General features: G+C 36.9%; 1 protein-coding gene across 5 annotated transcripts in view; it reads right to left on the bottom strand.

Moving 5' to 3' along the window:
- Window positions 1-27,313, bottom strand: part of Taok1 (TAO kinase 1) — a 72,238-nt gene that overhangs the window by 26,028 nt on the left and 18,897 nt on the right. For all 5 annotated transcript variants that reach the window (XM_029483185.1, XM_029483183.1, XM_029483184.1 and 2 more), the window contains 11 exons: window positions 20,744-20,965; window positions 15,644-15,715; window positions 14,615-14,716; window positions 13,219-13,264; window positions 11,662-11,758; window positions 9,835-9,948; window positions 7,698-7,789; window positions 6,778-6,871; window positions 4,522-4,603; window positions 973-1,140; window positions 460-663 (listed from right to left, as the gene is read on the bottom strand). In XM_029483185.1, coding sequence (XP_029339045.1) covers window positions 460-663; window positions 973-1,140; window positions 4,522-4,603; window positions 6,778-6,871; window positions 7,698-7,789; window positions 9,835-9,948; window positions 11,662-11,758; window positions 13,219-13,264; window positions 14,615-14,716; window positions 15,644-15,715; window positions 20,744-20,875 — 1,203 coding nt within the window. In that variant the 5' untranslated portion in view covers window positions 20,876-20,965. The remainder of the gene's footprint in view (window positions 1-459; window positions 664-972; window positions 1,141-4,521; window positions 4,604-6,777; window positions 6,872-7,697; window positions 7,790-9,834; window positions 9,949-11,661; window positions 11,759-13,218; window positions 13,265-14,614; window positions 14,717-15,643; window positions 15,716-20,743; window positions 20,966-27,313) is intronic.

The raw sequence follows: 27,313 nt of genomic DNA, 5'->3' as shown, positions 1-27,313 counted from the left end.
GAGGGAGAGGGAGAGGGAGAGGGAGAGAGAGAGAGAGAGAGAGAGAGCGATCGAGCATGAGCATAAGTGAGTGAGACCACCTGTGTCCACGGAGTTCAGAAGAGGGCATTCTATCCCTTGGACCTGGGATTATACACAGGTGTGATACAACCTGTAAGTGACATAGCTACTTGTTAGGAATCCTAGGAAAAAAAACTCAGATCCTTTAGAAATGTTAACAAATGACCTTAACCACTGAGCAAACCCAAACTGGTTTTTTGTTTTCATGGGTTACTAGGATGGTGGTAGTAAACAGGGTCTTATGTGGCCCAGGTCTTATGTGGAAGGCTGCAAATTCATTCTGTAGCTAAGGGAACTCTTGAAATCCTGTTCATTTCAAGTGCTAAGATTCAAGTGTGCACCACCACACCCAGATTCCAAAGTACTTAAACTTCAAAGACAAATCATGGAAACACTCACAGGTTTTAAGTGGATGACAGAACTGTTAGACATCACTGTATGGTCTCCCTCCATCATGTCTAGCTCACTCTTGTCATCTGATGCATCTGGAAGACTATTAACACTGCTGCTTTGGCTGCTGGCACTGATAGACATACTAGGGATAGACTGATTGCTTCCAACACTATTCACTGTTCCTGTTCGGCCAACACCATGATCTTGCTCCTAAGGAAAAAGACCAATAGATTAAAATATCAAAATCTTTTCTCAACTAAGATTAAAGTAGAAGAGAAACCTGACAAACACAAACAGATTTCTTTAGTGAAAAACTTTTGGTAGGCTTTACTAAAGGGGTTGGATAGAAAAAAAATTATAATAACAAGATTAAAGACCTTTGTTTGTAACTAGAATTTTAAAGAATCAATGATAAGAGCAAAGTAGATTAGAACCAGTAACATAAAAGGTATTCTGGGCAAGTACTGTAAGAAATCAATAAAATTAAACTCAAAATTTGTGTCACTTTTAGGTATATACCTCCTCTTCTTCCTGTGCTTCTACCGCTGGCCCATTATGTGCCTCCTGGAAAAGGAGTTTCTTCATCTTTCGATACTGCAGATTGTCCAGCTCTCTTACTGCATCCTTTGTCCTTTGAATAAGATCTATTAACACTGTTTCAGGGCGCTCTCGAAGAACAAACATGTGCTAGAAGAACAGAAAATAAAAATAGGTTACTTTTTTCTCCTAATTAGTTCCAATATATTCCTTTTTCATAACCTATAATTATGATAGATTCATACAATCTACAGCTATGCAATTTTATTATATCTATGACTGTTGACACTTAGAAAGTAGTAACTTCTACGGTCAACTTGTGCCTAAATAGTCTTGAATAAAATCCTCATCAGGAGCCAGGTGTGGTGGCGCACGTCTTTAATCCCAGCACTTGGGAAGCAGAGACAGGCAGATTTGAGTTCAAGGGCTGCCTGGTCTACAGAGTGAGTTCCAGGACAGCCAGCTTCTCGGGAAGAAAAAAAAAAACCTCACCAGAATATTTTTAGTTGGCCAGTGAAAATACAGTTGAAATTATCAAAACCTATACATACTAAAAAATTTCACTACTGATTAACTAGAACTTAGACATTATGGGTTTCTTTTTTCTTGAGATGAGGTTTCATTATGACAGCCAATACTGGTTTTGAACTTATGATCCTTCTACTGCTGAAATACAGGTATAAACAAACAGTCATACCCAGGCTATTAAAATGTGTTGACAGTGTGAGTGCTCAGTTGGTCAGGCTTTTATATCTGAGACCATAGGTGACTTTTCCTTGGAACTAAACAGGAATTATTGTTTCCTATATACTGTGATTGCTTGCAAGTAATATTATCAAATGTATGTATGATATATGTATATGTATGCCCAGATATTTGTTGTAGGTTTTATTTAGCTGATATTAGTGAAAAAAATTTACCTGTTTTGGAATTCTAAAAGATTAATATAAAATTAGTTCATGAGTCTTGTTGAAACAATTCCTAACTAGAGTCAAATTCTCATTACTGCTTAGTCAATATGTTTTTAATACTTTTTATCTGTATTTACTGACAATGTATTTTGCATACATGTGTCTTGTGCAGCATGTGCATGAAGTGCCCTATTAAACCAGAAGAGGGTGTCATATGCCCCAGGAATGAAAGGAGAAACAACTGTGGATGCTAGAAATCAAACTTGGGTCCTCTGGAAGAGGAGCCAGTATTCTTGATCACTGACTGACCCATTTCTTTCTTTCTTACTTTCTCTCTCTCTCTCTCTCTCTCTCTCTCTTTCTTTCTTTCTTTCTTTCTTTTTTTGACCCATTTCTTCAGCATAAAATCAAGAGATTTGAAAAGAGCCAGGGATGTAGTTCAATTGGTATTTGTCTAAGATCATGAAGTCCTACTAAATCCCAGGAGAGCACATAGCACTTGGGATATAGAGGCAGGAAAATCAGTGGTTTAGAGATCATTCTCAACTACAAAGCAAAATTTCAAGGCCAACCTGGGATACATTAGATTCTATCTCAAAAAAGAAACAAACAAACAAACAAACAAAAAAAACAAAAAAACCTTTAAGTACTACAATAAGTAGTAGTGTACACTTTTAATCCCAACACTGGAGAGGCAGAGACAGGAGGACCTTTGTGAGTTCAAGGCCACCATGGTTTATGTATCAAGTTACAGGCAAGTCAAAGTGAGACCTTGTGTCAAAACAAAACACTACATTAAATTTAGTAAAACTATTATATTACTACCAGTGCAATTAAATTAAATGGTTAACACTAAAATGAAACACCAGAATAGCCAGCTAAAAAGAGAAAAAGAGAATCTATATTTTTAATTTTAACACCATAAAAACATTTGTGTGTGTGTCAGGGGGTGCACACACAGGTCAGAAGACAACCTGAGAGCCAGTTCTCTCCTTCTAACATATAGGTTCCATAGATAGAACTCAGGTCTTAAGGCTTTGTGTAAATGCCTGTATTTACTAAGTTACCTTGTCAATCCAAAACTACCCCATGTTTGTAATATTTCATTGCTAAATGAGCTAGAGTTGAATCTCAAAATCCATAACATGTTGGAATTGACTACAAATGGAGGAAGATCAGTAGTACTTGGTAGCTTCTAGCCTGAGAATAGCCCACTCCCCAAAACACACACACACACACACACACACATCTTTAGAATTTTTTAAAACAAAATGCAGTATTTAAGATAAAGTTACCAGGATTGGGGTGGGGTAGCTCAATTGGAAAAATGCCCACCTACTGTATTCAAACCCCTGAGTTCAATACTCAGAACCACAGATAAAAGTTGTCAAAAGATAAGATTAAAAATACTAGTACTGGATGTGGTGGTTCACATGTCTAACCTTACACTCAGGAGGCAGAGGTAGTGTAATCTCTGTTGAGTTCAAGGTCAGGATATTAGATCACATTGATCCCAACTGGAAATCTTGTGGTGTGACTCAGCTAAGAGCTTTCTGTAAACAGGATTAAATAAACTCAACTCTAGGTCAAGAGACAGAGCAACCAACCAGTTGACATAAAGGGAGTGAACATAAAGAAGTGCAAAGAAGGACACTGATCTGAAGTGTGGAGAAGAAGAAAGTCTTTTTCCTTGTGGAATGTAGGTTGAAGAGGAAGGTTAGCTGGATGCTTTCTGTCTTTCTGAGCTAGCAGGTTTTCAACACAGTCTTTGGCTCACAAGTCTTCATTTGGTAAAATCAAACGCCTGGGATTTTTGTTTTTAGAACAACAAAGGCCGTGTAGTAGTAATTTCTAGAATAGTCATAGATACACAGTGAGACACTGTCTCAAAAAAACAAAAATTAGTACTTAAATGGGTTGGGGAAAATAGTTGAATGAGTATAATACATGCTTAACGTGTAGTCCTATTTGAGTGCCAGGACCAAAAATAACACTTTTTTTGTTTTGTTTTTTCAAGACAGGGTTTCTCTGTGTAGCCCTGGCTGTCCTCGAACTCAGAAATCCACCTGCCTTTGCCTCCTGAGTGCTGGGATTAAAGGAATGCACCACCACACCCAGCTTCAAAAATAACACTTATTTATTTATTAATTATATGTAAGTACACTGTAGCTGTCTTCAGACACTCCAGAAGAGGGCGCCAGATCTCGTTACGGATGGTTGTGAGCCACCATGTGGTTGCTGGGATTTGAACTCTGGACCTTCAGAAGAGCAGTCGGGTGCTCTTACCCACTGAGCCATCTCACCAGCCCAAAAATAACACTTTTAAGTTGTTATTTTATAATTACAAAGCCTCTATTATAGTTTTATTACTTATGTACACACACACACTAAAGTCATTCAGTTTTCACTTTCCACAATGTGAATTTCAAGGATTCAAAACAGGTTGTGAGGTTTGGCAACAAGCACCCTTACCTACTAAGCCATCTTACTGGCCCCAAATTTAGTATTTTAGTAAAAACTCTAACATAGTTATTCCTGATTGAGAAAAAAGAAAAGAAAGAAAGAAAAAAAATTTTTAATTAATTTCTTAAGGGATAAAAACAAAGTTTTACAAACTGACCTTTAAAAGTTCCTCTGATGTAGGGCGATCTTGAGGGATTTTCTGGAGGCAAGAATCTACAAAGTTTCGAAAATAATCAGACCTATTGTAAAGAAAGTATCAAGTGAACATATTGCTATTTCTTTTAAAAACACATCCAAAAAGGCAATGTCTACTCACAGGAAGAAGAGTGGAAAAGAAATGATAATATAATTTCATCTAAAGTAAAATTAAATTATTTCATTTAAAGTTATCTAAAACAACCAACAATTCTTTAACGTTAGCCAAAAACAGACTTGCATAGAGCATTTAAAAACCCTAGGCTGGGTGTACAGTGCATTGGCAGGGTGAGTACTTGGTTAGAATTCAAAAAGAAAACAAAATATCCTGTTCCTTCATATTTACCTATGAATAATCACCCAATATCAAGTCAAGAGGAAGAAACCCCAATCAGAGTTCTTTCCTAAATATGGTTTCCCAGTCTCTTCTCTGTTTTTAAGCCTCTTGTTATTTACACACTTTGGATTGTTTTCTATGGAGCATATTTTAGGGAAACATTTTTATTCTCTACAAGGATTTTTCTTTTTTATATCTATTTTATTTATATAACTACACTGTATTTGTCTTCATATATACAAGAAGAGGGCATCAGATCCCATTACAGACGGTTGTGAGCCACCATGTGGTTGCTGGGAATTGAACTCAGGACCTCTGGAAGAGCAGTCAGTGCTCTTAACCACTGAGCCATTTCTCCAGCCCGAAAGAGGATTTGGGGGGGGGGGGGGGGGTTAGAGACAAAGTTTCTCAGTATAGTTCTGGAACTCACTCTATAGAACAAGGGAGAAAAACATTTTTAAATGCCTAAGTATTTGCTGCTCTGACCAAAAGAATAAAACTTCCACTAAATCTAGAAAACTGATACTCTTAAAATATTAAAAGCCTGTAATATGTCATAATAGCATTATTCATGGGAGCTCAGTGATTACATAATAATTACTCAATCAATAGTTAATTCCAATATTCAAAAAGGACAACACATTTTTGTTGCTTTTTGAGATAGGGTTTCACAATGTAGTCCAGGCTGGCTTTGAACTTGCAGCAATACTCCTGCCTCCCAGACTCTGAGACTATAAAAAATGAGACTTGTTTTTGTTGCACAAATGGTCAAAAATGAGAGTTTACAAGTCTGAATAGACTTCATACATTATGTATAATGTTGGGACTGTTAAAGACTATGGCAACTCTCAGAGATGGACTAATATATTTTACATTATGAAATGAAAATGCAACTGAGGGGCAAGAAGTTTAATTCTGGAATAGTAATGATTTAACCCCATCAACTGGACAGGATTTAGAATCACCCTGGAAATATGCCTCTTAGTGAGTCTATGATGATGCTCCCAGAAAGTATTAACTGAGAAAGTCAGATGCTGAATGTAGGCAGTAGCTAGCACCATCCCATGGGCTGGGGTCCCAGCATGAATAAATGGGATGAATCAAGTGATCCTCCAGCACCTAACTCTTTCCAATTCCTCCCTCAAAAGGTTACACCATGTAACCAGCTGCCTCCTGTTCCTACTAGCATGCCTTCCACATCATGGTGGACTGTACACTCAAACTGTACTAAGCTCTCCTTACGTTGCTTTTGTCAGGCACATTGCTACAGCACTGAGAAAAGTAACTAATGCACGATGTCTTCAATTCATAACAATTCTAGTCCAAAACTGTCAATCTCTTTTCCATACACTGTTTTACATGAAGTTTTATTAGTAATTAATACACCAGAAGAAAAATCAGAGCAACATGACTAACATATTTAGCTAGACATAATAATTTTGAAAGAAGAATTAAAACATTTTACTCATGTCTTTTACATGTCTATTTTTTCTTTTTTTTTGTTTTGTTTTGTTTTTTTTCGAGGCAGGGTTTCTCTGTAGCCCTGGCTGTCCTGGAACTCACTTTGTAGACCAGGGTGGCCTCGAACTCAGAAATCCGCCTGCCTCTGCCTCCCAAGTGCTGGGATTAAAGGCGTGCGCCACCACGCCCGGCTTCATGTCGATTTTTAAAACAGTTACAACAATCTCTTCATTTTAATTACAAAATAGTAATGCTTAAAAAGCTATTAAATTAGGAGGGTTATTTGTGTTCCTAAAATTAAAAGGAAAAGTAACCTTTCTTTTATTTATATAAAATTAAGTCATTTTGATAATGATCTATTATTGTATCAATATTTACAAACTTTTCAAAACATTAATCATATCTTGTGGGAATACTCACCATTCATTAGATTGTAGTGTAGGGGATTCATTTTGGGCTATGTGATATAAGGCACTCATTGCATTCATATTAAATAAAGGAGGCTTCCTCTCGGCTATAAAAGAGTGAAAATCTTTGTTAAAATGTGAATATATAAGGATACTTGTTGATCAAGCTTTTGTTTGTTTTTGTGGGTTTTTTTTTTTGTTGTTGTTGTTTTTTCGAGACAGGGATTCTCTTTGTAGCCCTGGCTGTCCTAGAACTCACTCTGTAGACCAGGCTGGCCTGGAACTCAGAAATCTGCCTGCCTCTGCCTCCCAAGTTCTGGGATTAAAGGCGTGCGCCACCACTGCCTGGCTTCTGTTTGTTTTTTACTGCCTGGCTTTTGTTTGTTTTTTTAAGATTTATTCTATTTATATGAGAACACTGTCACTGTCTTCAGACACATCAGAAGAGGGCATCGGATCCCATTATAGATGGTTTTGAGTCACCATGTGGTTGCTGGGAATTGAACTGAGTACACCTCTGGAAGAGCAGTCAGTACTCTTAATTTCTGAGCCATCTCCAGAGGATCCAACACCTGCTTCTCTGGTCTCCCTAGACACCAGGTATTCATATGGTACTCAGACATACATGCAGATAAAAAATACCCATACACATATAATAAATAAGTTCTTAAAAATTGAAATCTAAGATAAAAATATAATTTAACATATTAATTGAAATAAAACACTGAATCAAAACTTAATTCAGCTAGGTATGGTGACATACATTTTTTAATCTTAACTTTCAGAAGGCAGCGGCAGGTGAAGCTCTATGAATCTGAGGCCATCCTGGCCAGAGCAAGTTGTAGGCCAGCCAAGGCTACACAGTGAGATCCTGTTTCAAAAACAACAAAACACCAAAAAAGTTAATCCCTAATAATAAAAACCAATGCTCACCTAATTCAATACACGTTATTCCAAGAGACCATACATCAACTTTGCCATCATACTGTCCTTCATCCATGGCTAAAATTACTTCTGGGGCCATCCTAAAATATACAATAAATATTCAATCAACTTAAAGTTTGAGACTTTAAGTTCCATCAACATAAACAACATTGATTTGAATCCCAGGCAACATTTATAACCATAAAAATTGTTACAGTAAAACAAATTAAAAGGTAGGTATGTATTTATCAGTATTCAGAAAACATGAGACCCATTCATACCATTTGTCACAATGTAACAGCATTCCAAAGGGACCATCCCAGAGCAGGGTTGTATTACAAAATTCTAATATTTCTTTTAAGTACTAAATTTTACCATGAGCAACAAACACTATCAGGTTTTTGGGTTTTTGTTTTTGTTTTTTTACCTGAAATGCAAAGGAAGACACAAGGCCTATCCATAAAATTGAAATCTAACCCTTTAATGTTTCTTTTAGAAATTGGACAGTCGGGCTAGAAAGATGGCTCAGCAGTTAAGAGCTCTTCCAAAGGTCCTGAGTTCAATTCCCATCAACCACATGGTAGATTACAACCATCTGTAATGCCACCTTCTGGTGTGTCTGAAGACTGCGACAATGTACGCACATACATAAAATAAATAAATCTTTAAAAAAAAGAAAAAGAAATTGGACAGTCACAAAATTTCTCTCTAGTATGTTTTTGAGACTTTACATCCCAGAGTAATGTTACCACTGTAGGAAGTCTTTCCTTTATAAAATATAGATTTCAAACATAGATAAGAAAGAGGATGCAGGGCTAGAGACATGGCTCAGCAGTTAAGAGCACTGGCTGCTCTTCCAGAGGTCCTGAGTTCAATTCCCAGCAACCACATAGTGGCTCACAACCATCTGTAATGAGATCTGGTGCCCTCTTCTGGTGTGACTGAAGACAGCTACATTGTACTCATAAATGAAATAAATAAATCTTACCAAAAAAAGAAAAGAAAGAAAAGAAAAGAAAAGAAAAGAAAAGAAAAGAAAAGAAAAGAAAAGAAAGAGGATGCAGTAGAACAAAGGTACTAATTTCCAGAATATACGAAGATAGCACATGGAAGTTTAACTATCTAAAATATTATTTCTTACATATTTTCATTTCCAGATACATATGAAATCATTCCTAGTCCAGAGCTGACAATAGCTAGAATTTCATAAAAGTAACTGGATAGAAAGAAATAAGAGTATGGAGGGCAGAACTAACCCTGTGGTAAGGTTACTGGGTAACTGGGAAGAAAGATCTCACCACACTTCTATTTTTATATACACAAGCAGAAAATTAAAAACAGCAAAACTCCTCCAATTCAACTATCAGTCTATGTAATGACTGATACAAAGTAAATGTGTTTTCATAAAACAGAAGCAAAAAGACCAGGGATGCCTGTTGTTTCAAACCAATAAGGAGCAACGTGAGAAACTGTCTGCTGCAGCAGATATGACAAAACAGTACTAAGCAATTGCTGTTCCTCTACAGGATCTCAGTTTGGTTCCTAATACCCACATCAGAAGGCTCATCTCTATATCACCTGCAACTCCAGCTCCAAGAGATCTGATACCCTCTTCTGGTCTACAAGATCACCCAATACATGTGGCTTACATTTAAAGACACAAATTTCAAAATTTATTTTAAAAAGAAAATTTGTTACAGTTTATATGGCATGTCTATTTCCTCTACTTGAATATTAGCAATGTTTCACACCCATACCTAACATACAATACACAGAAATGGTAGGAAAGTAAATTTGGAAAGGATAAAAAGATGAATGAAAAAGGAAAAGACAAAAAAGCAGTTGCAAAGGCAAACCTACAAATCTATATTTAAAATTAAGTTTAAAAATGGTAGTTTAAGTAGCCAGGCGTGGTGGCACCTGCCTTTAATCCTAGCACTCAGGAGGCAGAGGCAGGTGGATTTGTGAGTTCAAGGCCAGCATGGTCTACAGAGTGAGTTCCAGGACAGCCAGGGCTACACAGAGAAACCCTGTCTCAAAAAAACAAAACAAAACAAAACAAAACAAAAAAATGGTAGTTTATTTTCAGGAAAATATTATCTTAGAAAGTATAATCACCATCAATACAAGATAAAACTATTCTTACCAATATGGTGTTCCCACAAAAGAATTGGCAGGGGAGGCCATGGATGCAGATCCAAAGTCAGCAAGTTTCACTTGGCCTGGTTCTGTCAGAAGGATATTTCCTGCTTTGATATCTCTGATTTAAGGAACACAGAAAATTATTCAACTTTCCTTCATTAGAATGTATTTAAAATGATAAAAAATAAAAATACTATAAGAATAAAAATAAAAAGTAATCAAGTACCACAATAATTTCTCATCGTAATAATTAAAATTAGACAACAAAAACAGAATTCAAGTATAAATATGCTAACAATAGAATAGTTAACAAAGCAATAAAAAAGCCAACTGTATTACACTGCATATTTTTGAGCTTGTTTATGACTAAGAACAACAGCTTTGAATTCATAAGATTTCTATACTTCCCCTAAAGGAAATGTTAAAACATTTTTCTTAGAAAAGGAAAAATAGTCAAGAATCTTATCTTCCAAACTTAGTTTGTAACAAAACAATGACTCACCCCATTTCTCAAATTTCAGTTTCCAATCAGACATGAAAACTGAAGCACGTGGGTAGTATACTATCAATGGTCCCAAGTTCACATTCAAACTTACTTTTCTGAGTAAGTAAACACACTATCCAAACTAAGCTAAGGTATATGGACTTTTACACAATGGGACTATATGTCCCATAGGTGATAGAATACCTACTTTTTATATATAAATAAATAAATGTATAAATAAATAAATAATTCATACATTTATACATTTATTTATTCATTTAAAATGTAGGGGTGCTTGGTCTACATATACACCTGCACTCCAGAAGAGGGCATCAGGACCCTTTATAGATGGTTGTGAGCCACCATGTGGTTGCTGGGAATTGAACTCAGGAACTCTGGAAAAGCAACCAGTGTTCTCAACCACTGAGCCCTCTCATCACCTCCCTATTTCACTTTATAAAACTTAAAGAGAAAAAGCATTTACAAGACTTATAATTCTCATACATGTAATACGAAGTATAAAACACTTTGTGTTTTTTCTTTGTAGATGGGAAAGTTCTTTCTCCCTGTGATTGTGTGTGCAGTGCTGGAGATTCGCAGGACTTATGCATAGGTGGTACTTTGGAGATAAGAAAATACATTCTAATTCCAATTCGGCCATTGCCTCACTTGCTACTATAGGGATTTCTGTTGGGTTTCACTTACACTCATCTAAAAATAATGACAATCCATTAACTCAAAATGACTGCCTAGTTTAATGTTTACTGCCCGGATCACATACACCATTTTTTAAATGCTAGTATCTATGAGAAACAGACAAAACTAAAACTAGATTATAGTTTTTATAGCTTAACTCTAATGATAATATAATTTTATCAAAATGATTAGGAGTTTATGTTCAGAATTATAAAGGTTTTGGTCCATGTCATGGAATCAATGAAACAAATCTGCCATTATTAGTTATCAGGAAAAAAAGATCCATTAAATTCAAGCTCTAATCTATTTGGCCTTGCAATCTTAAAGAAATTATAGTCACAAATTAGAGCATTAATTGTACAAGCAGACAAACTTTATGACCCTGAATATCCCTTCCAGTTTGCAAGCTAGGTATCTCTACAGTTAAGTTCCATAAAATACATGCGCTTTAGGAAATATAACAACACACACAGGCAAGAGAAACAATGTTTTATTCTAAACAGATCAAGTATATACTGTGTTCTTTCTAATATGTGAACAATCTAAATAATTTAATATATATATACACACACACACACACACACACACACACTATTTGGCTAAAGTAATCAAAAACATCAAAGACAATCAACTCTGTTTTGAGTCACTTACCTATGGATCATGGTATGAGAATGTAAATAAGCTAGTCCCTGGAGAGCACCATGTGTAATTGCTGCTATTTCCACTTCTTGTAATGGCTTTTTATGAACTGAAAGTAGAAATTTATTTGAAAATAATCATACAGAATATTTTTGTTTTAAAAATATATAAAGATGGATTAGTGGGTAAATTGCAAGCTTCAGGATAAGAGTCGAATGCCCTGAACCTACATAGTGGAAGAGAACCAACTCCTTCAAGTTACCCTCTGGCTTCCACACATACACTGTGGTGTACATGCACATAATGCACACAGCACATATCCATAAAAAATGCAAAAGTAATCTTAGTTTTAAAATATGTGTGAATATAAAAACTGACACATTGTTATTTGTATAGTATGCGTGTGCACCAGTGTATGCATGGTCAAAGAACAACACTGATCCTCAACCTCCTACCTTGTTTGAAGTAGAGTCTCTTTGGTATTTGCTTTTCTACATATGCTAGGCCACAAGCCTCTTTTCTTTACTTCTATCTCCCTGTGGCGCACTGGAATTACTGAAGCACACTACCATGCCTAACTTAAGTTTTGAGGATCTGATCTCAGGTCTAATGTTTGTGCAGCAATTGCTTATTCACTGAGCTATCTTCCCAACCCATACAAGGGTTACTTTTTAAAAAGCAGACATTCAGCAAGACAGTTTCCATGGTGATAAAACAAGGCCATTAAACTTTATAACTAGTATACATTTATGACAAGTGTTAATATGCACTAATCAGCCAAATGTTCCTCTAAGCTTAACAATATTGAACAATTAACTTGATGACTGTAAAAGAAAGTAACAAGATAATTCCCTCTAATTTTAATTTTTATTAACAATAATGGATCAAACTGAATGACAAAAAATTCAGAAAAATGCATACAAAGTTTCAATAAGAGAAAATTTGTCTATTTTTTAAGCATACCAAATTTCATGTGAAGAAAATGGAAAAGGCTAGGGATTTTGTACTTTCTGCAAAATATTATATTTAGCTAGTATTAATATTGTTTAAATAAACTAACTGAATTATTATTTTTTCTAATACTTTAAAAAACAATAACTAGAGACAGAGACAGTGGCAGGATACAGAAGAAGGTATTCTGTGTGTTGAAGGCCAGCTGGGTTTACGTAGTGAGTTTCAGGGAATCCAAGTTAACACAGAGAGACCCTGTCTCAAAATTTATTTATATCTATCTATCTATCCATTTTTACTTTTAGGTTATTTTTTGAGACAGGGTTTCTTTGTGTAGCCCTAGAGCCCTGTCTCAAATTTTATTTTTATTTATTTATTTATTTTTGGCATTTTTGAGGCAGGTTTCTGTGCAGTCCTGGTTATCTTGGAACTTGCTCTGTAGAACAGGTTTGCCTCAAATTCAAGAGATCTACCTCTACAGTCTGGCTTCAAAGTAAAAAATATTAGCAATATTTTTTTCATAATACTGCTAATATTATTATGATAGTACTATGTTATAATGTGTTTTATGTTAAATATTGTTAATATTTTATAATAATGACAATAGGGGTAGCTTACCTTCTAATAAATCTGAAGCAGAACCTAAACAATATTCCATTACAAGCTGCACAGGAAGAAAAATTATAAATACATTAAAATATATTTCAAATACTTATCTCTTAAAGAAACATATGAAGTCAAGAAGACAGTCTCATTCATTCTAAAGGAAAACAAACTTTAGCTATCATCTTTTTCTTTTTTTTTGGTTTTTCGAGACAGGGTTTCTCTGTGTAAGCCTAGCTGTCCTGGAACTCACTCTGTAGACCAGGCTGGCCTCGAACTCAGAAATCCGCCTGCCTCTGCCTCCAGAGTGCTGGGTGGCTTGCGTCACCACTGCCCAGCTAGCATCTACTTTTTACAGTAGGTTGTATATTGAGTAGTTTGTTAAACTTATATAAAATTACGCAAAAGAGGCATGATGACACATGCCAATATTTCAAGTAATTGGGATGCCAAGGAAGAAAATCTAATGCCCGCATAGACTACATACAGTGAGTTCCAGGACAGCCTAGGCTACATAGCAAGATCTTATCTTAAAACTATCCAAAAAATGTAAGCCAATGGTATTTGTCTTTTAATATGTGTGATTGTTTGTATATCCTTGGACCAGGGAGTGGCACCATCTGAAGGTGTGGCCTTGTTGGAATAGGTGTGACCTGGTTGGGATGGGTGTGTCACTGTGGGTGTGGATATAAGATCCTCACCCTAGTTGCCTGGAAGTCAGTCTTCCACTAGCATCCTTTGGATGAAGACGTAAAACTCTCAAGTCTGCCTGTGCCATGACAGCCTGGATGCTGCCATGCTCCCACCTTGATGATAATGGACTGAACCTCTGAACCTGTAAGCCAGCTCCAATTAAATGTTGGTTTTTATAAGACTTTCCTTGGTCATGGTGTCTGTTCATAGCAGTAAAACCCTAACTAAGACAATATGTTAACATGAAACCAATTATAAGCTGTGTATTGTATATATACTTTGCTATAATATAAATACATTTATAATTGTATAATTACACCTACAATTAATCTACTTCTTATAATACAAGTCATAATTCTCTCCTTTTTAGCCAAGGAATCCTGTCATCCCAAATTTCACCAGGATGTATCAAAACTTCACCAGGATCTTTGTATTTAAATATACTAACACACATTTATTTCAAAAAGATATGTTCACTTTCATTCTCAAATAATGGCACTTCTCTTAAGATGTTATTCCTGAAGGTATGAATGAACTCTGGAGAAAGGTTTTGCATGTTTCTCTTCTAAGAGTTGCAGAAATACAGTCCTTCTCTCCCAGGATGAGCTAATGTCTCAGGTGTGCGTGCGTCTTCATATAATTAGTCGTAGACATTTTGAATTAAGTCATGCTAAACCAAAAACAACTAATTTACACCAAGAAGAGAATAAATACCAACCCATGCTGTGTGTTCACGTAAATAGCAGCCTTTGTATTCTATACTGTTGGGATGTTTTATTCTTTGTAGAAACTTGACTTCCTTAATAATATCCTGCCATTTCTATGTGGAGGGAGGAAAAAAAAGGAATAGGAGGAAGAATTATGAACAGCTGATAACAATACATAAGAAAAAACTAGTTACTATAAAAAAAGATTAGACCATACAACTTTATGATCTCTATGTGAAATGCCAAAATAAAGTTTAAATGAATTGTACTCAGCTTGTTGCTTAATACAACACAAAATATTTAAGGACAAACTTCAGTTTAATAATAGACATAATCAATGGGTCCTAAGTTTTAAAGGCTCTCTGAAATTAAAAGCACTTGTTGCTCTTCCAGAAAACCTGAGTTCAAATCCTAGTACACATATGGCAGCTCATAACTATATTTAACTGCAGTTGTAGGAGATCTACCTTTTTCTGGCCTTCAAAGGCACCAGGTATATACAAAGTATACATACATACATACATACATACATACATACATACATACAGGCAAACACTCTTGTACATAAAATAGAAATAAATCTTAAATTATATCAAGCAAATTGACAATTATATAACACATGGGTATTCTTTCCCTCAGAAGTCCAACATTTTCTTTAAATATGATTACTTTAAAATTATTAGTTAAAACTAATTTATTAATTTCTTGAACATTTCATAAAATGTACTTTGATCATATTAACCCCCACCCTAAACCCACATTCAACCTCCCTCCCTATCCTATCCTATCCTATCCTCTTTCTTCCTTTAAAACCCATCTATCTGGGGAGTGGTGGCACATGCCTTTAATCTCAATACTAAAGAGGCAAGATCAGATGGAACTCTGAGTTCAAGGCCAAAGGCCAGCCTAGTCTACAAAGTTAAATTCCAGGACACTCAGGGCTACACAGAAAAATTCTGTCTCTAAAATAAACAAAGCAACAAACAGACCAACCAGTATATTTTCCTAACATGCTAAAAACATGTATATAATTAACCTACCTCAGTAGACTGCTTTCCACTATAAGACATTTTCTTGATGGCCACCACTTCATTAGTACGCACATCTCGTGCCTTAAAAGGAAAAACAAAGATAGAATCATTATAAAACAGAAACTAAAAGATCGAATCTGAGACATTATTTCTTTAAAAATAAAGGTGTATTAACTAGTTCAAAAAATATCAAAATTACCGTTAGCGGCAAAAGAACAGGGAAGATGTGAGTCAAAAGAAATTAAACAGGAGTCTAAGGATCTAATAACAACTCAGAGCTATAGTTAATAAAAAATTTCACTACAAACTTTTGTTAAGTAACTGTCAGCTGCTCTTGTCACATACAAAAGTCACTCTGTAAGGTAACAAACAGGGCTAGAGGGCTAGAGAGATGGCTTCATGGTTAAGAGTGCTTGGGGCTGGAGTTCAATTCCCAGCAAACATAACGGCAACTAACAACCACCTGTAACTCCAGCTCGGTGAGATTGGTATTTCTTTGGCTTTCACATACATGGTGTACATAAATGTATGCAGGCAACACACCCATACTCAGAAAATAAAAATGGATAAAACAAAACAAGGTGGACTGCTCCTGAAATAGATCTCTGGTCTTTACACATAAAGATGCACCTGAACACACACATGGAGGGAGATGGGGAGGTGGGGGGAGTGGGAAGGGGAGTTATCTTTTAATATATATATAAAAGGGAAGAAAGACAGGTGGTGCTGGCATATGCCTTTAATCCCTTTTTAGGCAGAGGGAGGTAGATCTCTGAGTTCAATGCCAGTGTGATCTACACAGCAAGGTTTAGGACAGCAAGGGCTGCACAGGAAAACCCTGTCTTAGGGGGGAAATAAAGGAAGAAAAGCTGTCTCATAAGAATGCAATATGAGCCGGGCGTGGTGGCACACGCCTTTAATCCCAGCACTCGGGAGGCAGAGGCAGGCAGATTTCTGAGTTCGAGGCCAGCCTGGTCTACAGAGTGAGTTCCAGGACAGCCAAGGCTACACAGAGAAACCCTGCCTCGAAAAACCAAAAAAAAAAGAAAAAAAAAAAAGAATGCGATATGAACCTACAACTAAAACCTATTAAAGTTATACACCAATTTGATTTATAAATAAAAACAGGAAGACTCTAAAATTAAACTAAATTTTATAGCACATGGGGATGCAGATATGGCTCAGCAGGTTAAGTCATTCGCCACCAAACATGATGACCTGGTTTAATTCCTGAGACCCACAACAAGGAAAGAGAAAACAGACTTCTACAAGTTGTCCTCTGACTTCCAAGGTCCCCTCAACAAAGTAAATAAATGTAAAGAAGTATTGTTTACCCTGAATTATATATCATGAAAGAAATTAGCAGGATAAAATATAAACACAGAATTTGATACTGGGGAAATATTTCATAATTTTGTCTTAGTTGTTTTGAGACCAGGCTTCACTATATAGTCTTGGCTGTAGTTGGCTATGTAGCTAGCTATGTAGACCTGGTTAGCCTCAATCTCAGAAATCTATCTGCCTCTGCCTCTGCCTCCTGAGTGCTGGGATCAAAGGCGTGCGCCACCACATATAAACTTAAAGGCTGAAAGTTTAGAAAAGATTACTTCCAAATCATCCCTATTGTAAGGAAAACCAACATTTAAAAAATCAAAATTAGAAAATTAAGTCTTAATAACAACAAATCACATCTATAAGGCTTGGAGTGTATTTTTGTTTATTTTCGTTGTTTTTTTTTACAGTCTTTAAATATATATATGCAGGCTAGCCTTAAATTCACTAGTATATCCTATACTGGACTCCTATTTGAAATGTTCCTACCTCAGTTTCCTGAATACTGATACTGAGGTGTTTATAACTATGGCTGGCTTATCCCTATACCATATTTACCTATCATTCTCCTATTTTACCTTCTCTAAGCAATAATACACCTGTTCTATGCCTGGAGCTTTGCCTATGAGGACATCTAATTTAAAAGGAACCACATATGGACTTTTGTGGTTATACTTAATAAAATATTTCAAAGTTCATGACTAATGATACTCAACACCTTTTATTTTAAATCGAATATTTCTAATACTCATTTTCTAAACTATGAATCTTTATTATTGAGTTCTAAGAGTTCTTTATATATTCTAGACAGAAGTCTATTTAAAATATAAAGCTATATACCTAAGATTAGGGCGAGAGAGATAGTTCAGTAGTTAAAAACATTTGTTGCAATTCCAAAGATGCCCTCTTCTGGTGTGTCTGAAAACAGCAGCAGTGTACTCACATATATAAAATAAATATTTCTTTAAAAAAAATGTGAAATCATATGCCATTTGCAGTAGTATTTCCCACATGGCTAGGACATGTATCATTCTTCTGTCCAACATACCTGTGATGCACACCCTGCCGACCATATGTGACTTAGTAGCACCTTGATGATTTGTCATGGTTATCTAATCCTTATGTTTAAACAATCATTGATTTACATAATAACAATATGAAAATATAAGAGGCATAAGATAACAGCAATCCTGATATGCCAAAGAGAAAATTTTTTCCTTTGAGGAAAAAATATGAAAATAAGCCAGGCATGGTGCTATATGCTTTTAATCTTAGCATCTGAAAGATAGAAGGAGGCAGATCTGTAGGAGTTCAAGCCCAGCCTGATCTATACTGAATTTCCAGGGTGGCCAGGGCTTCATGAAGAAAACCTGTCTCAACAACAAAGTACCAATAAGGGCTGGGGAGACAGCTTACTGGTTATAACACCTACAACACAAGACAGTATAAGGAGTGGAGAGAGGAGCAGAGTATGGATCCCTACAAAACCAACGAAAATACTGAGTAGATTTAATGGCCAGCCTATAATTTCAACTCTGAAAGGACAAAGGATCACAACAGTATGCTGGTTAATAAGATAGCCGTAACAGGGGGCTGGTGAGATGGTTCTGTGGGTAAGAGCACCCGAATGCTCTTCCAAAGGTCCAGAGTTCAAATCCCAGCAACCACATGGTGGCTCATAACCATCTGTAACAAGATCTGGTGCCCTCTTCTGGAGTGTCTGAAGACATCTACAGTGTACTTACATATAATAATAAATAAATAAATCTTTAAAAAAAAAAAAGATAGCCGTAACAGTGAGCTCTGGGTAAACTCTTAGACAAATGACATAGATGATCTAAATGACTCAACATGCTGATGGACATCCTTGTCAACACAATTAAAAACTGCACACACACATTCACACACACACACACAACGAGACAGAAAAAGAAAAAATGTGATAATGAAAATTATATCCTGGGGGCTGGAGAGACAAATCATTGGATAAGAGTTCTGATTACTCTCATAAAAAACTGGTTTGGTTCCTAGCACCCACATCAGAGGGCTTATAACCAAGTAGAACTCCAGTTTCAGAGGATCTGATGCCCTTTTCTGGCTTGCATGGACATGTGGGTGCACACTGAACACAAAAACTCATGAAGGCACAAATGCATACATGCACACACTTTAAAAAACAATAAATGAATATTTAAAAATATTCTCAACTGTATTAAGAAAAAGTATGGTAACCAGGTACTGTGGTACGCTTTTAATCCTAGCACTCGGAAAGCAGAAGCAAGCGATCTCTGTGAGTTCAAAGTCAGCCTGGACTACATAGTGAGTTCCAGGACAGCCAGGGCTATATAAAGAGACCTTGTCTCAAAAATAAGAAGCAGCAGCTCTGTTGTTGCTAAAAATCTCCAGTATGAACAAGATTTCTATTTGTAAAATTATAAAGAAGGAAAGTGAAATGTATGCTAGTTTTGTTACCCCACCTCAAAAAACAAAAATTGTGGCCACAGAACATGGGAAGTATTTTAACTAAGGTATTAAATTATAAGATTCAGTATTAGCTTCAGTTTCGAGGATGAGAAGTGGGAGTAATGAGTAAGTGGATATAAATGAAAACAATATAGGTAAGTTTTAAATTGTGTCTTTTTCTTCAAACAGTTCGATACTTTTAGTCTATAAAATGAACTGGCAATTGAGAAAAGGGAGAGAGAAAACATACAAATTATTAATGTGTACAAAGAACAAAAACTCAAAAGAATGGTCATATGGTTGACCTTAAAATAGCATTCTGTATTACAGAATGAGGGTCCTGAAGCTTTCTGACGGCGATTTAAGCCAGCAGGCTATGGAAAAGTAAGGAAACTACAGTAAGGCAGCAAGACAAAGACTGTTCTATTAAAATGACAGTTTTCCAAGGAAGATTGCATCTCAGAGTCATTCCAGGGTCTGCGGAATAACATTGTGAATGGACTTGGTGCGGTTTGGATGTTGATGCTAATTCTGCTTTCTCAAGAGGAGCTGCTTTGGAGGACTGGATCAATCACAGGTGACTCAGGCGACTTAGTGTGTACCTGCTCTCCACCTTAACTGGTCAAAAAAAGGCTAGAGCGTCTGATTGGGCAGTGTAAGGAAAAGGTGAGGATGAAAGTTTTAGAGAGGGAGAGAGGGGAAAAAGAAAGGAGACAGAGGAGAGAAAGAAGGACTAAAAAGGAAGAATTGGAGGCTGGAGAGACGGCTTAAGGGCACTGACTGTTCTTCTGAAAGGTCCTGAGTTCAATTCCCAGCAACCACATGGTGACTACAACCATCTGTAATGGGATCTGATGCCCTCTTCTGGAGTGTCTGGAGACAGCTACAGTGTACTCATATACATGAAATAAATAAATAAACAAATCTAAAATACAAGAAATCAACATGTTTTTAAAAAAACAAAAAACAAAACAAAACAAAAAAAAACTTAATTACACCCAGGGAATGGGCTGGAGGATCTTAATTCCATAGTTAATGAAGTACAACCTAGAGCTTTCAATTGGCATCTCAAAGTGGAAGGATTTCCATAGGACTGGGCCTAGATGGAGTATCTCTAGGTAGTTTTGAAATGGCACTGAATTGGAGGACATCCAACTGAGGTCAGATGCAAAAAGTCATTGCTTGCATAATGCATGCTTGACATATATAGTGTAAAAAGCAGTGTAAGATCAGGTTTGTTTTCCAACTCAGCAAATTTCTCATCTCTTTACCAGTTTTTACTCCAACATCCCTGGTATCAAGCCTTTAACTCACAAAATATACTGCTCCAAAGCTCCCATGGCCGATTTCTCTGAGATCTGTGAAGAGCTTTTCCGGATCTTCTTTGAAGAAGAGCTCTGCAATTTCTGGGTCCTTTAGACTGCCTGCTCTGTTAGTTGATGGCATCCTGCTGAGCAGTCAGCTGTCTGATTCTAATTTTATACTGCTATCCCAATGCTTGGTTCATCTGTATGAATGAAGCCACGCTGGCATAAACTAGGAAAATAAGAGAGGGGGGAAAAAGAAAATTTAAGAGTTGCTAAGAATAATTAAAGGATCATCTGCAGACGTTATCTACAAAACTGTATCAGGTCTAGAACATTAAAAACAGTCTAATCTTTGATTGCATTAGCTCATCACAATCCCCTGTGGCACTTTAAAAGCAAAGCCTTCTACAACTCCAATCATTTAAATGTTAGCCACACTTTTTAAAACTTAGGAAGCTTTCTACTGCTTAACTTATCCAACTGTCACAAAGCAAGCAGAAGAGACAATCAACAGACTATTAAAAGAATACATGATAACCCAACACTTAGGAAGCAGTGGCAGACAGATCTTTTGTGCATTCCAGACCAGCCATGACCACATACTGAGATGTCTTCTTTTTTTTTTTTTTTTTTAAACTTATTTTTATTTTGTATGTACTGGTGTTTTGCCTATATGCATGTATGTGTGAGGATGCTGGATCCCCTGAAACTAGAGTTACAGTTGCAAAGCTGGCCTATTGGTGCTGGGAACTGAACAGTCAGTGCTCTTAACCACTGAGCCACCTCTCCAATTCCCCTGAGGTATATTCTTAATAAACAAAACAAAGTACTGAAGAGATTGCTCATTAGTTAAGTACATATACTGTTCTTCTAGAGGACCTGCATTGATTCCTAGCACCAACGACTGGGCAACTTACAAATGCCATAATTTTATCTTTGGAGACTTGATATCCTCTTCTGATTTGTGTATATACACAGCTGCAGACACACATCCACCACCCCACACATATATATACACATAATTTAAAGAGTAACAAAATTTAATACCCCTACCCCCCATATACACACACAATTACAATAGCCCACAATGTATTTGGAAGGTTATCTCTTTTTTTTTTTAAGATTTATTTATTTATTATATGTAAGTACACTGTAGCTGTCCTCAGACACACCAGAAGAGGGCATCCGATCTCATTACAGATGGTTGTGAGCCACCATGTGGTTGCTGGGATTTGAACTCAGGACCTCTGGAAGAACAGTCAGTGCTCTTAACCGCTGAGCCATCTCTCCAGACCGGAAGGTATCTTTTTACAGCAGGAATTTCTTTTATTATTGATGTTAATGTACAAGAAAATACACACAAGCCAGGTGTGGTGGTGCACGCCTTTAATCCCAGCACTCGGGAGGCAGAGGCAGGCGGATTTCTGAGTTCGAGGCCAGCCTGGTAAACAGAGGGAGTTCCAGGACAGCCAGGGCTATACAGAGAAACCCTGTCTCAAAAAACCAAAAAAAAAAAAAAAAAAAAAAAAAAAGAGAAAGTCACATACAGAAGCTTCTAAGATGTAACACAAGGTAGAAGAAGCAACTCTCAAAAGTTGACCTCTGACCTTCACATGTGTCACAGCAAGCACATGTTAGACTGATTTGTGTATCGATCTCTTATCTTTCCTACAAACTAAAATTTAAAAAGAACATGCAGAAGAAAGTCTAAGTTTAACATAGACAACTGGTTTCTCATAAACTTAATTCATCTGATTAATACATTAAAATATAGCTGTTATCATCTGAATCCTTACATGTATGTTCAATGTCTTCCTCTCTCCCTCCTTTCTCTTTGTCTCTCTCTCTGCTTCCCTCCTTTCATTTTTACCAATATCCCTATAAATCTATATCAAAACTTATTCTTTATACTCCAACCTTCCAGGACAGATTACGGAGAAAAATGTTTTGAGCTAAATCTCAAACTTTTTTTTTTTTTTTTTTTTTTTTGGTTTTTCGAGACAGGGTTTCTCTGTGTAGCCTTGGCTGTCCTGGAACTCACTTTGTAGACCAGGCTGGCCTCCAACTCAGAAATCCGCCTGCCTCTGCCTCCGGAGTGCTGGGATTAAAGGCGTGCACCACCACGCCCGGCTAATCTCAAACTTTTAACATGCTATGCAAGAGCTAGAAAATGGTGCTGTATGTTTACATATTATTTATACACACACAAAACATAGTCTTCTTTTCTTTTTCTTTTTCCATTCTCTTTTGCCTTCTTACATTTGAAAATTACAATGGTAAAGTTCTTCACATTTAATAGTACAAACTTAATCTGGTTTAAAATAGGTTAAGAGCACTGGTGTCCTGAGTTCAATTCCCAGCAACCTCATGATGGCTCACAACCATTTACAATGAGATCTGGTGCCCTTTTCTGGCCTGCAGATGTACATGTAGGCAGAGTGCTGTACACATAATAAATAAATCTTTTTAAAAAATAAAATAAAATACCATTACTTAATGCTAACTTTGATTATTTCATGAAAAATTGAACAATAAGAATATAGCCAGGTACACATACCTGTAATTTTACCAGTAACTCAAGAACTAGAGGCAGGATGATCCAGAAGGAGTGAACATTGAAGCCAGCCTGGACTATATGATACTTTGTCTTTTTTGGTTTTTGTTTTTGTTTGGTTTTTCAAGACAGGGTTCCTCTGTGTAGCCCTGGCTGCCCTGGAACTCACTTTGTAGACCAGGCTGGCCTCGCACTCAGAAATCCACCTGCCTCTGCCTCTCAAGTGCTGGGATTAAAGGCATGCGCCACCACCACCTGGACTTTTTTGGTTTTTTGAGACATTTTTTTGTTGTTGTTTTTGTAAGCCTGTCCAGGAACTCACTCTGGCTGGCCTTGAATTCAGAAATTCCCCTGCTCTACAGCACTGGGAGGACTTGAAACAAGGTTACTGAGGCTTACTGGCTAGCAGTCTAAAAAGGAAGCTCCAAGATAGTCTTGCCTCAAAGTATAAAGACACCTGAAGAAGACACCTGACAGTCTCCTCTGGCTTCCACATTCCTGCATACCCACTTTGGCTGTTATATTTGGATCCCTCTTCTCTTTTTCCTCCCTCTTCCCATCTCTCCATTCGGTTCAGGGTCATGACCACTCTGGACTCCCAAATATGACTGCTTCTGGCTATGCTCTTACACATACCTATAATAAACTCTCTCCTTCAACATACCTAGGAGCAGTCATGTCCTTCCCTTTCCTTTTTGCATAGATAGATAGATATGAGAGAAACACTGTGAAAGTATAAAATCCTATATTGATATAAATATCACTATTGTTAAAGAGTTATATACATTAACTATCATATCAGTACTATCAGCATTTGGTTGTGTAGCTCAGGCTGGCCTTGAACTCTCTGAGATTCTGTCTGGGTCTCTTACCTCAGCTTCCCCAGTGTTAGAATTACAGATATGTGCCACCATACCTATCTAAAGAGAACTGGGCTTAAATACTCAGAACACTGACAATGTAATAAACATGATTTTCTTTATACACACTAACTACCACTAGGAGACTACTTAGACAATCATAGCATTGGTGGCTTCTTGGGGGGGGGGGTGCAGCTAAGAGATGGCTCAGCAGTTAAGAACACTTGCTGCTCTTTCAAAAGACCAAAGTTCAGTTTCCAGCAATCACATCAAGTGCCTCACAACTGCCTATAACTTAAGCTCCAAGGGAAAAGATGCTTATCTGGCTTTGTCAGGCATCTACAAGCACAAGTACATGTACTTATGCTAAGGCAGGTACACATAAATACACACATACATACACAAACACAAAGTTTGTTTGCTTTTTTTTGTTTTTTTGTTTTTTTATTTTATTTATATGAGCACACTGTAGCTGTCTTCAGACACACCAGAAAGGGCCATCAGATCCCATTACAGATGGTTGTGAGCCACCATGTGGTTGCTGGGAATTGAACTCAGGACCTGTGGAAGAGCAGTCAGTGCTCTTAACCGATGAGCCATCTCTCCAGCCCAGTTTGTTTGTTTTTAATCTGACAATAAGCCAATAGTGGTGGCACACACCTTTGATGCTGGCACTCAGGAAGCACAGGCAAGCCTGGTCTACAAAGTTAGCTCTGGGCTTGCCAGATCCACAAAACCCTGTGTCAAAAACAAAACAAAATCCACAATCTTTGAATAACTGTGGGCAAAATTTAAACAACAAAAGATTATTAGGTCAATGATTGCTGTGAGTGTGAAGGATTTTTTTTTTTTTTTTAATGTCTTTCAAGACAGAGTTTCTCTGTGTAGCCCTGGCTGTCCTGTAGACCAGTCTGGCCTCAAACTCAGAAATCCATCTGCCTCTGCCTCCCAAGTGCTGGGATTAAAGGTATGTGCCACCACTGCCCAGTAGAGTCCCAACTCTTGTTTCTTTCTTTTTCTTATGCCCACTCCCCCATCTCCCTACAAGGCAGGGTTTCTCTCTACAATAGCCCTGGCGTTCCTAGAACAGATCAGTTGGGAGTATATGCCTAGAATGCACAAAGTTCTGGGATTAAAGGCATGTGCCACCATCACTTGCTCAGAACCCAGGCCTTACAATAGGCTACCCACCCCCCTCCATCTATCACTAATTAAGAAAATGCCCTACTGCTGGATCTTATGGAGGCATTTTCTAAATTAAGGATTCCCTCCTTCCAGATAATTCTAGTTGGTCAAGCTGACACAAAACTATCTAGTACATTTGTTTGCATGCTACATATTTTTTATACAAGCCATTTGAAATCAAGTAAATACCTGTAATTTCATCAACTGTCCACTATTTTTATTTTTTTGGCAGAACTAGAGATGGAACTTGAAACATACAAGTATTAACCCTCTCAACCACGTCCCAAAGGACTAATTGTCCTTTTCTATTTAATGGAGAAAACTGGTCATCTTTTAACACCAAGTCAAAGGGTAATACTGACATATCTAAAGAAAAAACCCAAACTAGAGGACTGGGGATAAAGGTCAGTTAGGAGTATCTGCCTAGAATGCAAAGTCTTGGGTTCAATCCTCAGCACAAAACTGGGAGTGGAGGCCATAATGCCACAATGGGGGAGATGAAGGCAGCATGGGACACAGTAGGAGGAGAATCACAATGTTCAAGTAAGTTTGAGGCCTACCTGAGCTATATAAAAAAATATTTTATAGCTAAGTATGTTAGAAAATATTTGTGATGCCAGTACTCTAGAGGCTGAGGCAGGAGGATTTTGATTTCAAGTCAAGCCATTTTAACATATGTAAGAAACTCTATCTTAAATATGTGTGTATTATGCAAATAACTGAAAGCATACAAAAATGGTCAGCATTTTTAATCACTAGAGAAATGAAATCAAACCTACAAGAAGTACAACTTTATACTCACTAGGATGGCTATAAAAACAACTTCTAAGATATATACTCAAAAAGGCCTGAAAATAGGTATACATTTAACAAGCATGTGGACAACAGCATCACTTACAATCTACAATTGATTATAAACAAACAAACAAACCAGCCTAAGCTGTATGGTGGTGCATGTCTTTGATCCCAGCACAGACACAGTGACAGGCAGATCTCTGTAAATTTGAGGCCACCCTGATCTACAAATGAGGTAGCCAGAACTATACAGAGAGACACTGTCTCAAAACCAAATCAATTAATCAAACAAACAAACAAAAACAGCTTAACTTGTCAACAGATCAATAGACATAAAAAGGTATAGCAGTGATACATGCTACAAAAAAAGTGCCATATACAAGAGGTTATATATTTTATGATTCCACTTAATGAAATATCCAGAATAGAAAAATCCAAGTCAAGCATGATGATGAACACCTGTAATTCCAGCATTTGGGAGTAGGAGGGAACTAGGAGGACTAGTTTTACGTAAGCAAGTTTGAGGACAGTGAATTTCATGAGACCCTCATCTTAAACAAAACAAGGGGCTAGCTAGGCAGTGGTGGTGCACACCTTTAGTCCCACCACTCAGGTAACAGAGGCAGGTGGATCTCTGAGTTCAAAGTGGGCCTAGTCTACAAAGTGAGTTCCAAAACAGACAGGGCTACACAGAGAAACTCTCTTTTAAAAAAGAAAGAAAGAAAGAAAGAAAGAAAGAAAGAAAGAAAGAAAGAAAGAAAGAAAGAAAGAAAGAAAGAAAAAGAAAGAAAGAAAGGAAGGAAGGAAGGGCTGGAGAGATCACTCAGTGATTCGCTCAGTGGTTAAGAGCACTGATTGCTCTTCAAAAGAACCCAGGTTAACTTTCAGCACCCACATGGTGACTCACAACTATCTGTAACTCCAGTTCCAGATGATCTGATGCCTTCTTCTGGCCTCCTCAGACACAGAACACACATGTGGTTCACAGACCACATATAGGGATATATGAGGGCAAAACACCCATACACATTAAAATTAGAGGAAAAAATAAAGACAAATTGACACAATATACAAACTGACAAATAAGACAGAATGAAAGGTGAGTGACTATCAGGGAAAGAAAACAAAAATATGGAAGCATCTTTGCCTTGATGTTGAATCTCTGGTTAGAAAATGCTCTGAA

This window comes from Mus caroli, unplaced genomic scaffold (genome assembly GCF_978045245.1).
Source record: "Mus caroli unplaced genomic scaffold, Mus_caroli_1 scaffold_13, whole genome shotgun sequence".
NCBI classification, from domain to species: Eukaryota; Metazoa; Chordata; class Mammalia; order Rodentia; family Muridae; genus Mus; species Mus caroli.
This window is presented reverse-complemented; position numbering and strand designations above follow the sequence as displayed.